General features: G+C 44.6%; 1 protein-coding gene across 11 annotated transcripts in view; it reads left to right on the forward strand.

Moving 5' to 3' along the window:
• The first annotated feature begins 6,234 nt into the window (after positions 1 to 6,234).
• The window catches only part of FBXL2 (F-box and leucine rich repeat protein 2), a 160,985-nt gene continuing 153,768 nt past the window's right edge, over positions 6,235 to 13,451 (forward strand). For all 11 annotated transcript variants that reach the window (XR_005594259.1, XR_005594258.1, XR_005594260.1 and 8 more), the window contains exon 1: positions 6,235 to 6,411. Coding sequence is in view for 3 of the 11 variants with exons in the window: in XM_039525430.1 (XP_039381364.1) it covers positions 6,409 to 6,411 (3 nt within the window). In the remaining 8 variants the exon portion in view is untranslated. The remainder of the gene's footprint in view (positions 6,412 to 13,451) is intronic.

Consider the following 13,451-nt stretch of genomic DNA (forward strand, 5'->3'; position numbering starts at 1 on the left):
CGCTCTGGGGCACCTGGCATTGGCCACTGTCGGAAGACAGAATACTGGGCTGGAGGTACCCAGTATGGCCGTTCTTATGTTCCCATCTATGACCTGGCCAGAGGGCAGGGCCTAAGAGAGACTGGGAGAGAGGAGGCGGGGTGAGCTGCCACAGGAGTGCCCCCCTCTGGGTAAGGCACTGCAGTTTGGCGAGGCAACAGTAACAGCCTTGTGCCCCCCCCAACTCTACCCATGGGCTCAGGGTTTCTAACCGCAGGGAGCGCATGGACTCAGGGCTTCAGCCCTATGTTGCTCCCTGCTTCAGCCCGGGATGGGGGGGCGCAGGGGCTCCCCTGCCATTCCTGGCTTCCATGGGGAAGTGGCATCCGGGATCCTGGCTTCAGCACTGCAGGGGGGCACCCCCTAGAATGGCATGCAGCTCATCACTTCTGCGGAATGTCTGAGGCTCTGACCTGGAGCGGCCGTTTGCCTCTCTGGTTCTTTAGTCGGCTTGCCTGATATTCTAGGCAGGACTGACTCTCTATTAGACAAAACTTAAAGACGAGAATGACCTGGGGAGTCATTCCCATTTTTGTCCAGGCGCCCCCGACCGACCTCACCGAGACCAGCCAGGAGCACCCATGACAGCAGCAGACGGTACAGTATGACTGTTAACCATCTTTGTCAACTTGCAAAGCAGCAGATGGTACAGTAGGGCTGGTAACCGTCTTTGCTAACTTTCAAAAGGCAAGGGGATGCTGCTGTGTAGCACTGCAGTACTGCGTCTGTCAGCAGCATCCAGTAGACATACGGTGTTACAGTGAAAAAAGGCTGAACGGGCTCCATGGTTGCCGTGCTATGGCATCTGCCCGGGCAATACAGGGAAAAGGGCGCGAAATGATTGTCTGCCGTTGCTTTCACGGAGGGAGGATTGACTGATGACATTTGCCCATAACCACCCGTGACAAATTTTTGGCCCCATCAGGCATTGGGATCTCAACCCAGAATTCCAATGGGTGGGGGAGACTGCGGGAACTATAGGATAGCTATGGGATAGCTAGCCAAAGTGCAACGCTCCAGAAGTCGACGCTAGCCTCGGTACATGGACGCACACTGCCGAATTAATGTGCTTAGTGTTGCTGCGTGCCCTCGACTTTATACAATCTGTTTCCAAAAATCGGTTTCTGTAAAATCGGAATAATCCCGTAGTGTAGACATACCCAATGAGTAGAGTGGTTAAAGCCATATAATGAGACAAGAAAATTCCTGAAGACTGGTGCAAATCTATCCTGGTCCCAGTACATAAGGAGGGAAGCATCCATCAATGCAAAGATATTGAGGGATAAAGATATTGTTGCATGGGATGAATATACTGGAACGTATCATGGACAATAGAATTAGAAAAATGGTGGAATCGCTCCTTGAATAAGAACAATCAGTTTTAGGAAGGGATGAGGAACCATAGATGCCATGTTTGTAATTAGTAAGGGATAGAGAAGTGGCTAGACTACCAACAGGATAGTTTCTAGACTTTTATAGATGTAGAAAAAGTATACAATTCAGTGGACAGAAGACAGCAAACTTGAATATGAACTATAGTCTAGATTAGGGAGTGGTGGAAGTGTATGGAATAACATCTCAGGGGTTGTGGAAGACAAGCATATGCCACTGAGCCTAAAAGCCCAACTGTATAGAACAATGGTGTGCCTCGCAAAGCTGTATGGTGCAGAAGCCTGAGCGATAAAGAGATGGCAGATTCAATACCTACAGATGTTTGAGATGGGATGTCTTCATGCCATAAGAGGACTTACATGAGGACACAGGTTTCTAACTGAAAGTATTAGGATGGAAATCCAAGTCTAAGATGTGGCTGACAAATCCAGGAAGCATTACTTTGTGGGTTTGGACACATGCAGAGGAGGAATGAAGGTGACCTGGTGAAGATAGTATGGCAGGAAAGGATAGAATGGAGACGCTGAGGAAATGATGGATGGATTGCATCAAACTAGATAGTAGGTAAGTGGAGTTTAGTGCTTCCTCAGACATGCAATGATGGTGGATGCTTCCATGATGATATGACCCCAGTTGATAAGATAAGGGGAAGAAAATTAAATTTCAACATTTTCAAGAAGTAAAACTGATGGAAACTACCACAGACCATTTCAGCTAAACTAAAGCTAAATGTATTAAACTGTATGAATAGTTAGAATGAGTAATAATAATAAAAAAAGTTCACATGTGGCAATAGTATTTTATTACCTGATTTAATATTCTGCCCAGTTCAAAGTAGATTTTTATAAAGCTTACAATTTATATTGTACTGAGTTATATCCACGTTTGGTTTATGTAAAAATTATAAAACATAAGTTTTTTTTGACATTTTGTAGAAGGTATCATATCCTATATGTTTTATAATTTTTACATAAGCCAAACATGTGGATATAACTCAGTACAATATAAATTGTAAGCTTTATAAAAATCTACTTTGAACTGAGCGGAAGATGAAATCAGGTAATAAAATACTATTGCTACTTGTGAACTTTCTTTTTTATTTCAAAGCACATGAATCTTATTTCAGAAGTTGCTCATTCTTCAGATTTTGACTTAATGTCTTAAATATATCTCTAAGTCAAATATATTAAACTATGGTGTATGCAGTATGTGGTTAAATAGACACCACAAGTCTGCATTGTATGGAAAGTTGGTCTATATTGTGCACTGCAGATAGATATATGTGGCAGTGGATAAATATATGCGCTGTGTCCTTGGCAGTCACATAATTAATTTTTTTTTCAAACTTTCACCAGACTAATTTTCTCAAACAGGTATTTTCTGATGGTGAATATGATAGAAATTTCAACACCCATTATTTAAATGAGAAATTAAACTAAAAACACTTGAGCTGTGATCTCCTGTCAAAACCACACAGCTAATAAAAATGTGCTTTGAAACACAATAATGAAGGTAACAAATCTATATAAAATACACAGAAGGCAAATTCTGATTTCAGTTATGCTACTGTAAATCTCAAGTGACTCCTGACTTCTCTACTTAATGGGACTACTCAGGTATGTAAGGAAAACCAGTTGTGTGAGTGTTTGCAAGACTAGGACCATAGTTTGTCAAGATCTAGCACACAGGAAATACTTGCCAAACTATGGTGCTCCATTATATTTGAGTGAATGATTACTGTAGATGTTAAAGTATGGTAACTGATTAAATTCTTTAAATTTTTATTATAAATGCATTCCTTAAAAAACTTAATTAATGCAGAGTTAAGCTTAACTGGCAGTGGCTCAACTCTTCCAGAATGTGAAATGCACCAATACTTAAACCTCTGAAACAGTTTGACCTTAACTCTTTATTTCCTAACTCAAACTCTGAAAACTGGGAGCTACAGAGTTAAAGGTAATGTCTCCCTCACTACCCCAACAAAACCTTAACTCTACCCCTTGGAATTGGCAGTAGGCCCAGGGCCCAAACCAAACTTGATATATCCCTAATAAAATCTGCCATTTTGTTTGCTGTGTAATATATGATACTAAACCATGATTCCTCTTCAGATACCCTGTCAGGAGTAAGGCCCCGCAGCTGCACCTGCTCAGTCTCCTGATGGTCTAACAAGTCAACTAAGCTCCCTGATGAACTGATCTGCTTGATTGGGTAAGGAAGCTAGCAAACTGGTTCTTAGCCTAGCAGCAGCGATAGCTGGCTTGCTGCACAATGCACATACCTCTGGATGCTTGTCTCACTCTAAGCCCTGCACTCAGCCTTGTTTCAGTCCTTTCCCAGTCTCACTCCTGCCTCTGAATCAGGACTGGTCTTGCCTTCTCTGACTCTGGTTGTGATCTTCAGTTCCAATTCCTAGCTCATACTTGGTCTTGACCCTTGAGTCTAGAATTTGGGCTGTGACTAGGGTTCTGAGCTTTGCCTCTAACAACTAGGTCAGACTGCCTATGTCCTGGTATCCTGACACACTCCTATTGACCCTCACTGTTACTGTATTGATTCAGCATTAGTTGCTACAAGCTGCCATATCTGGCACTGCCATTTTAGGAGTAACTGTAGCTAAAAGAAGCAGGGATTTCCCCCCCGCCCCCCGCATGGCTGTGGTGTGCAGGAGGTCCAGACAGATGGTCACAATGACCTCTCCTGGATTTAAAATCTAGGAATGTATACAAAAGTTTTGAAAATATCTGTAGAGTTTTAGGGGCACTTGAACAGCTGTCACTGTCACCTCCAGAGGCTGATGTTTCACTCGGTATGTCAAGAAGATAGGCGACTAAAAGTGCTTCACCCCTTTTGAGCACTCATTTGTACATTCTCATTGTCTGCCTGAACACCACAGTTTACTGACTCGGTTAGACCTTAGCGAAACCAATATTCCCATCGTTATTACTGCTTGCTGTGTGCTCCACAATATCTATAAGAGTAAGGGGGAGACGTTTATGGCGGGTGGGAGGTTGAGGCAAATCGCCTGGCTGCTAGTTACATGCAGCCAGACACCAGGGCGGTTAGAAGAGCACAGCAGGGCATGCTGTGCATCAGAGAAGCTTTGAAAACCAGTTTAATGACTGGCCAGGCTACAGTGTGAAAGTTCTGTTTGTTTCTCCTCAATGAAAATTCGCCCCCTTGGTTCACTCTACTTCCCTGTAAGCCAACCGCCCTCCCCTCCCCCCTTTGATCTCCACTTACAGAAGTAATAAAGTCATTGTTGTTTCAAATTCATGCATTCTTTATTAATTCATCACATAAATGGGGGGATAACAGCCAAGGTAGCCTGGGAGAGGTGGGGAAGGAGGGAAGCACAGGGGTGAGGTAGTTGTTGGGGCACCTCCTAGAATGGCATGAAGCTCATCATAGAAGCGACATGTCTGGGGCGCTGACCCGGAGCGGCCGTTTGCCTCTCTGGTTCTTTGGTAGGCTTGCCTGAGCTACTTAAGTTTAACGCAACACTGCTGTTATAACCTCTGTCCTTCATGCCCTTGGAGATTTTTTCAACTATTCCAGCATTTCGTCTTTTGGAACAGAATTCGGATAGCACGGATTCATCTCCCCATACAGCAATCAGATCCAGTACCTCCCGTTCAGTCCATGCTGGAGCTCTTTTGTGATTCTGGGACTCCATGGTCACCTGTGCTGATGAACTCTGCATGGTCACCTGTGCTGATCAGCTTGCCATGCTGGCCAAACAAGAAATTAAATTAAAAAATTTGTGGAGCTTTTCCTGTCTACCTGGCCAGTGCATCGGAGTTGAGAGTGCTGTCCAGAGCGGTCACAATGGAGCACTCTGGAATAGCTCCCTGAAGCCAATACCATTGAATTGGGTCCACACTACCCCAAATTCGACCCAGCAAGGTCAATTTCAGCACTAATCCCCTCGTCGGGGAGGAGTATCAAAATCAATTTTAAGAGCCCTTTAAGTCGACAAAAATGGCTTTGTCGTGTGGACAAGTGCAGGGTTAAATTGATCGAATGCTGCTAAATTCGACCTAAACTCGTAGTGTAGACCAGGGCCCAGATTTCAGACTTTAGGCCCTGGCAATATGCCAGCAAGGACCCCAAATGGATGTAAGTTGCAAAGGTCCTATGGGAAAGTTATCATGGGCTTTAATGCTAGTTTTATGCACAGAGTACCCACAGTATCCTGTCATTACTTAACCCTTGAGCCATCTTAAATTGCTGAGGGTAGGTGAGGACCATGAGGTAATATCTTTGGCTCAAAAGCTTCTCTCTCTTTATCTTTTGCCAACAGAAGTTGGTCCAATGAATATATATTACCTCCCCCTGATCCCCACCTTTCCTATCTTGGGGGAGACCCCTGCACTGCTTATTGGAGGGGCTCTTTCAAATCCCGAGAGCGGAAACCCTTGCAGGGCAGGCGCCTGGGAAGCCTGGCGAGGCACAAGGGAGTTCGCAACGGGCCCTCTGCTGTTAAACTTCTTTGCTGGAGGATTACATGGTCACAAGGCGCCAGGCTAACGAGGGCAGCGAGAACCAGCCTGTGCGCTGGCCTCTGGGGCTCCCGCATCTCATGTGCCTGGCGCCTACGAGACGTGGCACGTGCCCTCCCGCAGTGGCTAGTCGCAGAGAAGCGCAGCCCCCTCGGGCCTCTAGGGGGCGCTGCTGCCACCAGAGTGTTCGCCCCCCTCCCCGCGTCTCCTCTCCCGCCCCGCCCAACTTCCTCGAGCTCCGCCTCCCCGCGAATACGTGACCTCTGATATGTGCACGCGACACCCCGACCCCACCCCTCTCCGCCCGTTCAGGTCACGTGAAGAGGATGAGCCGAATCAGCAGGGGTGTTCCCAGTCACGTGCCCCACTAGTCTCGCCCCCTCGGTTCGGCTGCGCGCGCAGACCCTGCACCTGGCAGTGGCTGCTCTGGGCTCCTTGTCACCAGGACAACCGGCCCCGCCGCAGCGCGTTTGCCATGGTGAGTGTCGTGTTCCCCCCCCCCCCCCGCGACTCGAGCGCCCTAGCTGGGGGGAAGGCTAAGCGCTGTTAGGGGGGCGGGCTGAGGGGTGTTGGGGGGAGGGGTGCAGTGGGGGGGGGAGGAGTACGGGGGGAAGGCTGAGGGGATTGGGGGAGGGTGCGGTGCGGGAGGGAAGGCTGAGGGGTGTTGGGGGGAGGGGTGCGGTGCGGGAGGGAAGGCTGAGGGGTGTTGGGGGAGGGGTGCGGTGTGGGGGGGAAGGCTGAGGGGTGATGGGAGGAGGCAGGGGTGAGTGAGACGGGGATGAGGTGAGTGAGTAGGAGGGAAGGGAATGGGGGTATGTTTATGTCCTGGGAGGGGTGTGTGCGCTGTGGTATGTATCTCTGTGTTTGAGGAGGGAGGTATGCATATGACGTGTGTTTCCACTGACTCCTGGAGGGGATCCTGAGCCTCAGTTGTTTCACAGTGGTTGCTTCCTGTTGAAGGGGACCAGAGCTCTGCCATGCTTTGATAGACTTGGGGATACTCTTGTCTTCTGAGGCAGCAGGTTGTATAACCAGAGATCTGTACAGGTTTACTCAAATGTGGTATATGCACAGAGGCAGTCTATAATCGTGTTGTGTCCTCATACGTGTGAAAAATATAAATGATAGGAGGAGCTCTAGGAAGAAGAAAGGTGTAGATGTATCTTGTGTGTTGTTGCCTTTGATTCTGTAGAGGGCTTTTAGTTAGTGATAACTTTTGTGAAAGGTTTATTTCCTTTTCCTCCACACGCAAGCATTTCCATCCTTTCTTCCTTCTCTCCAACCTTGCTACTAGTCTGTACATTTTAAATGTGTATTCATTTAAAAGAAACAAAACATAAAAACCTATTGGGAAATAAAAAGGGAGATTTCCTTTGGCTGCACTACACTTTCTTCTGTGTAATCAGTTTTGTTTCTGGGAGGAAGACAGTTAATTGTGGAGGCCGTCTTTATGCTAGGTTTGATCTGGAAATCTCCATTACACCACCACCAGATGGACTTCAGATGATTGCTGACACTTTTACCGCCATTTTATGTAGTACTGAGGAGAGCAATATTCGGTGTGCACCCCTTCCATTTCGCCCTCCAAAAAAAAGTGTCCTGTCTACACTGGTGTTTCCATTATCAATTCCAACAGAGGAGCTGCATTGATGGAGTGCTTCCAAATAAGTCTAAAATAGGCACAACTCATCTTCTAAATGTAGGGAAAACTAAGTTTTTGAAAATAAAACACATTCATTTATACAATGTCAATATTGTGTAAGTAGATGCCTTCTAGCTACTGAGATTCAAATATCAGGGGGTAGCCGTGTTTGTCTGTATCCACAAAAACAACGAGGAGTCCAGTGGCATCTTAAAGACTAACTGATTTATTTGGGCATAAGCTTTCATGGGTAAAAGACCCGCTTCTTCAGATGCATGGAGTGAAAATTACAGATGCAGGCATTATTAATATAGTATAATTATATAGATATAACTATATATGTAATTATAGTTATATAGATATATAGTATAATAATGCCTGCATCTGTAATTTTCACTCCATGCATCTGAAGAAGTGGGTCTTTTACCCACAAAAGCTTATGCCCAAATAAATCAGTTAGTCTTTAAGGTGCCACTGGACTCCTTGTTGTTTTTGAGATTCAATTATAGACTTTCTTTGAAGGCTGTCATAAGCAATTTTCCCTCTTTGCTGGTGGTAGAGGTTCTAATTAAAAGTTTTTTTGGAGTCTCATTCCAACAAACTTGCAATTTGGAAAGTAAACAGGCAATGTAGTTCACAGGTGAAATCAAGTTAATGATGCTAGATAAGCCCTCTTGTTGTTCTAATTTGAGTCCTAGTTGTTGGGCAGCCCCATACTTTTAATTTGAAGGCTAATGAAAAAGACCTGTTAATGAATGGAATATATTGTTTTTGATTTTCAAATATTCACTGTGGGAACACTTTTACATGGACCATTCACTTTATAAGGATTATAACAAGGCTTTTGTTTCCCCACTTTCTTTCAGATCTGCATAATTTCAATAGTTTGATGTTAAATCGAATGAGCAAGAAATTATGTTGACCAGTTAACACCAGGTGTTGATATAATGGTGAAACAATGATGTTCCCTGCAAAATAGTAAAAGGGAAGTAAATTAGGGCTACAGAGGTGCCTTTAAAGTTAGTCTGAGATAAGGTAGGGCTGCTAAATGTGGAAACTTGTTTTTTTAAAATGAGAGCCAGAGTCAGATTTCCACTGATATATAGCTGCTCTTTTAGCTTGGTCTAGGAAAGCAACACTAATTTCAGAATTATAGCAATGTTGTTTTGAATGGTAATCTTAGATCACTTAAATGGTGAATATTAGCAGTCTTTCAGGTGCTTTGTGAGTTAAAAGTCCATAACTTGGTATAACTTGTTAACTAGATGTACAGTAATTCTGTCCTTGTTCATGAGAGTTTTTGGATACAGAAAAGGAAGATGACAAAGAGTTGAGTGAGATGGATTTCATAATTTGTGAGTTTTTTTCATAATGATTCTGCTTAGAGCTCTTTCAGCCAATTAGCCAGCCACTCAGTTCATGTGCATTCCTTACAATACATATTTCTGATAGATTCCTAATTTCATTCTCTAGCAAAATGCCACATCTGTTTTTCTAATAACCTTTTTATTTCCTATTTAAAATTAATTTCCCTGTTCTGAGAGTACATACACTGATTTTTCCAGTTGTCATCTGAAATAGTGATGTAACCCAGCTTTCCTGTTTTAAACTCATGCAAAGTTGGAGCTTAGTCATATTTTTAAAAGTTCTTTTTTTAAGAGTGAAATATTTTATTTATAGTTTATGAAGAACAAAGCCTGCTCTCTGATCCATCGCTCAGTATTGTAAATTGCTATGAATGTGAGAGAATGTGCATATAGAATGTTTTCATGCAGCAGAAGTTGACATTATATTAGACTATTTTTGATCCTTGGAATTTGGTTATTATATAGTCCCTGTGAACAGCATTCTAGTGTAGATTGCTTCTGAAACTGGATGCCATGAAAGTATTCATTTTGTACTTATAAAGTTTCTTGAATGGTCAATGGGAATATCTTCAAATATTTGAAATCCAGATTCAGGTGTACACAAGTTTTTAATTTTAGTCTACTCAATTTATCATTATTGGTGAGAATAGAAAATCAAACTAATGGAATCTGATAACAGATGCAAGAGAGGGCCTAGAGTCATAGAACCCTTGCTTGACTATTACATGATCAAAATTGTTAATTGTAGTTTGTGAGACTTTTCAGTTTAATCGTCTGAATCTAAAAAGATTCAAAACCATTAAAAAATTACTGTTGCTAAAATCAAACCAAATACTGTAAAATGGGAAATCATTGATGTTTTCTTATAATTTAAGAGAATAATATCTCATTTTAAAAGCTGAAATAGAATTGACAATTCAAAATTAAAACAGATCTGTAATTTATGATTCATTTTTGGTAGATTCCTTGTTTGTTTTATTTGGGGAAGGATAGCCCATTAAGATGTATCTTTGATTTAAAGAACTACAAAACAGTTGAGTGTTTTTGTACATTTGGACTAAATTTTTTGCCATTAGATATGTGCCTTAAAGATATGATTTATGTTTTGTTTTGGGGGGGAATATATTAGAAGAATATATGCATAGTAAGTGTGTGAGTTTATATATGCGCTCTCTCTCTCTCTCTTCTCTGCCAGAATTTTAAATCAATAACAAAATTATTTCAGTGGCTTCCACATTTCAGTGGCTGTGGTATCTAACCCTAAATCTGGAATAAAATGTATCATTTTATACATGGAGTTTGACCTTAACCTACAGTCACCTTATTGGGACACGTGAAGGTGCTCCTATGAGGAAGACAGCTCACTTGAATAACATGCTGTTATAATTTAAATACTGAATGCTGCTCTGAGAGCTAACTTACTTCATGGGTATGGTTTCTCAGGGGTTGATTAACAATGTTAGATCAGCATAATCCCTTCAAAAGAAAACACAGGTTTTCAGTATGCTTATTGGAGCTCTACTTGTAGGGCATTTCCTGATTCTAGACAATATTGCTCCCAGCAGACTTTATGTACTTCTAGCCATTACTGGAGAGGGGCTAAAGTCAGATTCCTCCATCCTTTCTTTGGAACACAAGGAAAGGTAAAAGCACAATCAAGACACAGATAAGAACCAACATTTACGAAGGACAGTTTTTGTTTCCTTCTGCCTTACAGTAGAGTAACCCAACAGTTGTCAAGAGCCACACTTTGAATTTATATTACTTTTTGAATTTTTTGAACAATTTTTAAGATTCAGGGTGCAACTTGTTTAATATTGTCACCCTGACGCCTCCTGTGGTTATGTTGCCTCCCATCATTGTCTACAGTACACTTGCCTTTAGGAAAAAACTGTGTGGGAGTACACAAGGCTTTAAATATCACTTTCTGAATTTCCGTGAAAAGGTGCTTCTTGATTTGGAAAAGTATTTCCTGCCCCAGCATTTTTTTTCCTATCCTGTTTCAGCCTTAAACAACAAATTGTATTTTTTTTCTCTTGGATTTGATTAGCGATAAACTGGTTAACCAGTTCTATCCTGAAAATCTAAATCACTAAGCAGCCATCAGCCGCTCTGCATAATTGCTAAACTCATTCAGTATTCCAGGCTTTTGTCCCTAAGGTCTGCTTTACACCTGAAAAGTAGCTTGACTCAGCAACATCAGTCAGTACTGTGAAAAGTTTGTGCACTGTGTGATGTAGTTAAATGGACCTAACCCCACTATAGATGCAGCTAGATTGACTTAGGGCTTGGCTACACTTGAAAATTGCAGCGCTGGTGGAGGCTTTCCAGTGCTGCAATTAGTCACCGTCCACACCTGCAAGGCACATCCAGCGCTGCAACTCCCTGGCTGCAGCGCTGGCTGAACACCTGGTCTGGTTGGGGTGTAGCGAATGCAGCGCTGGTGATCCAGCGCTGCTCATCAGGTGTGGACACACACCAGCGCTGTAATTGGCCTCCAGGGAATAAGGAGATATCCCAGAATTCCTGTTCAGCCACTCTGCTCATCAGTTTGCACTCTACTGCTCTGGCCTCAGGTGACCCGCCCTTTAAATGCCCTGGGAATTTTAAAAATCCCCTTCCTGTTTGCTGCAGCCAGGTGTGGAGTGCAATCAGTTAATCTTTCCAGGTGACCATGCCTCCACGCGGCAAACGAGCCCCAGCATGGAGCAATGGCGAGTTGCTGGACCTCATTAGTGTTTGGGGGGAGGAAGCTGTGCAGTCCCAGCTGCGCTCCAGCCGTAGGAATTATGATATCTTTGGGCAGGTATCAAGGTCCATGCTGGATAGGGGCCATGAGCGGGACGCGCTGCAATGCAGGGTTAAAGTAAAGGAGCTGCGGAGTGCCTATTACAAAGCCCGCGAGGGAAACCGCCGCTCCGGCGCTGCCCCCACGACCTGCCGTTTTTACAGGGAGATGGACGTGATACTTGGGGGTGACCCCACTGCCAATCCGAGGACCACATTGGACACTTCTGAGCAGGGTGGGGGACAGGAGCAGCAGGAGGAGGAGGAGGCGGGGGTGGAGGAAACCGCGAGTGAAGCTACTGGGATGGGGGAAGACACCCCAGAGTCCCAGGAGGCATGCAGCCAGGAGCTCTTCTCAAGCCAGGAGGAAGGTAGCCAATCGCAGCAGCAGCAGCCAGCAGTTGCTGAAGGACAAGCAGAGGAGCGGGTTACCGGTAAGCGGCTTTTATTTTCAGGGTGGAAATGTTTCGGGAGAGGAGGGGGGGTTAGGGCTGCATGCATGCATGCCTAGATGTGGAATAGCTCATTGATGTGGTCTATCACGTCCCGGTAATCGGCTGCAGTAATCTCCTCAAAAGTTTCAGCCAGAGCGTGGGCAATGTGCCTGCGCAGGTTTATAGGGAGAGCCACTGTGGTCCTTGTCCCAGTCAGGCTAACGCGTCTGCGCCACTGTACCGCGACGGGTGGGAAGGCCATTGCTGCACACAGGCAAGCTGCATAGGGGCCAGGGCGGAATCCGCATTGCTGTAGAAGACCTTCCCGCTCTTCCCTGGTGACCCGCAGCAGCGAGATATCTTCCAGGAGTAACTCTTGTGGAAAATGTTGGGAGACTGTTTAGTGCAGATCCCCCCTGTAGCTGTTTGCTGTCCCCAACGCACAGAAACCCCTGCACAGCTCTGAAGCAATCTCAGTACCCCTTACTAACCATTTTGTGGCTCCTGTTGTGTTATGTGTGCTCTTATTTGGTATGGGAAAAGTATGCTAAAGTGAAGACTGTAAACTCCTTCAGTGTGTGGGAATTACTGTCTGGATGAGATAATGAACAATGCTACCCTGTTAACTGTTGCCATTTTTGCCTTCCAAAAGTGACCTTGACTGCTGGACTGCCAAGCTTCGCCACTGCACAGCGACTACAAAATCTGAGGAAAAAGCCGCGAAAAACCAAGGAAGACATGCTGAAAACAGTTATTGATCACTCTGCTAGAGAGAGTAAAAACCTGCAGGACTGGAGAGAAAAGGAAAGCAGGATCCGCCAGAGGGAAAGCAGGATCCGCCAGAGGGAAAGCACAGAGCAGCTGCTAAGCATCCTGTCGCGCCAAGCGGACTCTATCGAGTCACTCGTAGCCATGCAAGCAGAGCACTACCGTGCTACTCCCCCGCCCCCCCCCATCCCAAAGCTTTTTCCCTTGTGCCCCAATGTCAGCTCAAACCCCCCTTCCCCAGCATCCAGGTTCTTACCACCACCTCCAACACATGTACGTTCACCAACCAGCCCTGAGAACTACAACCCTTACCCTCTGCGCTCAACCCCCATCACCATGCAGTATATGCACCCTGAAGTGCAGCAGTCATTGCACAGCACTCCAGACAGGACATATGCAAACTTGTGACTGTACAGTTCACCAACCCCCCCCCTGCCCTCTTATGTTCCTGAAATGTTGTGTGTCTGTCTGTCAAGGAAGTTTTTTTATTTTCAATAAAAGAATTCTTGGCTTTGAAAAC

This window comes from Mauremys reevesii, linkage group 2, assembly GCF_016161935.1.
Source record: "Mauremys reevesii isolate NIE-2019 linkage group 2, ASM1616193v1, whole genome shotgun sequence".
In the NCBI taxonomy this organism is placed as follows: domain Eukaryota; kingdom Metazoa; phylum Chordata; order Testudines; family Geoemydidae; genus Mauremys; species Mauremys reevesii.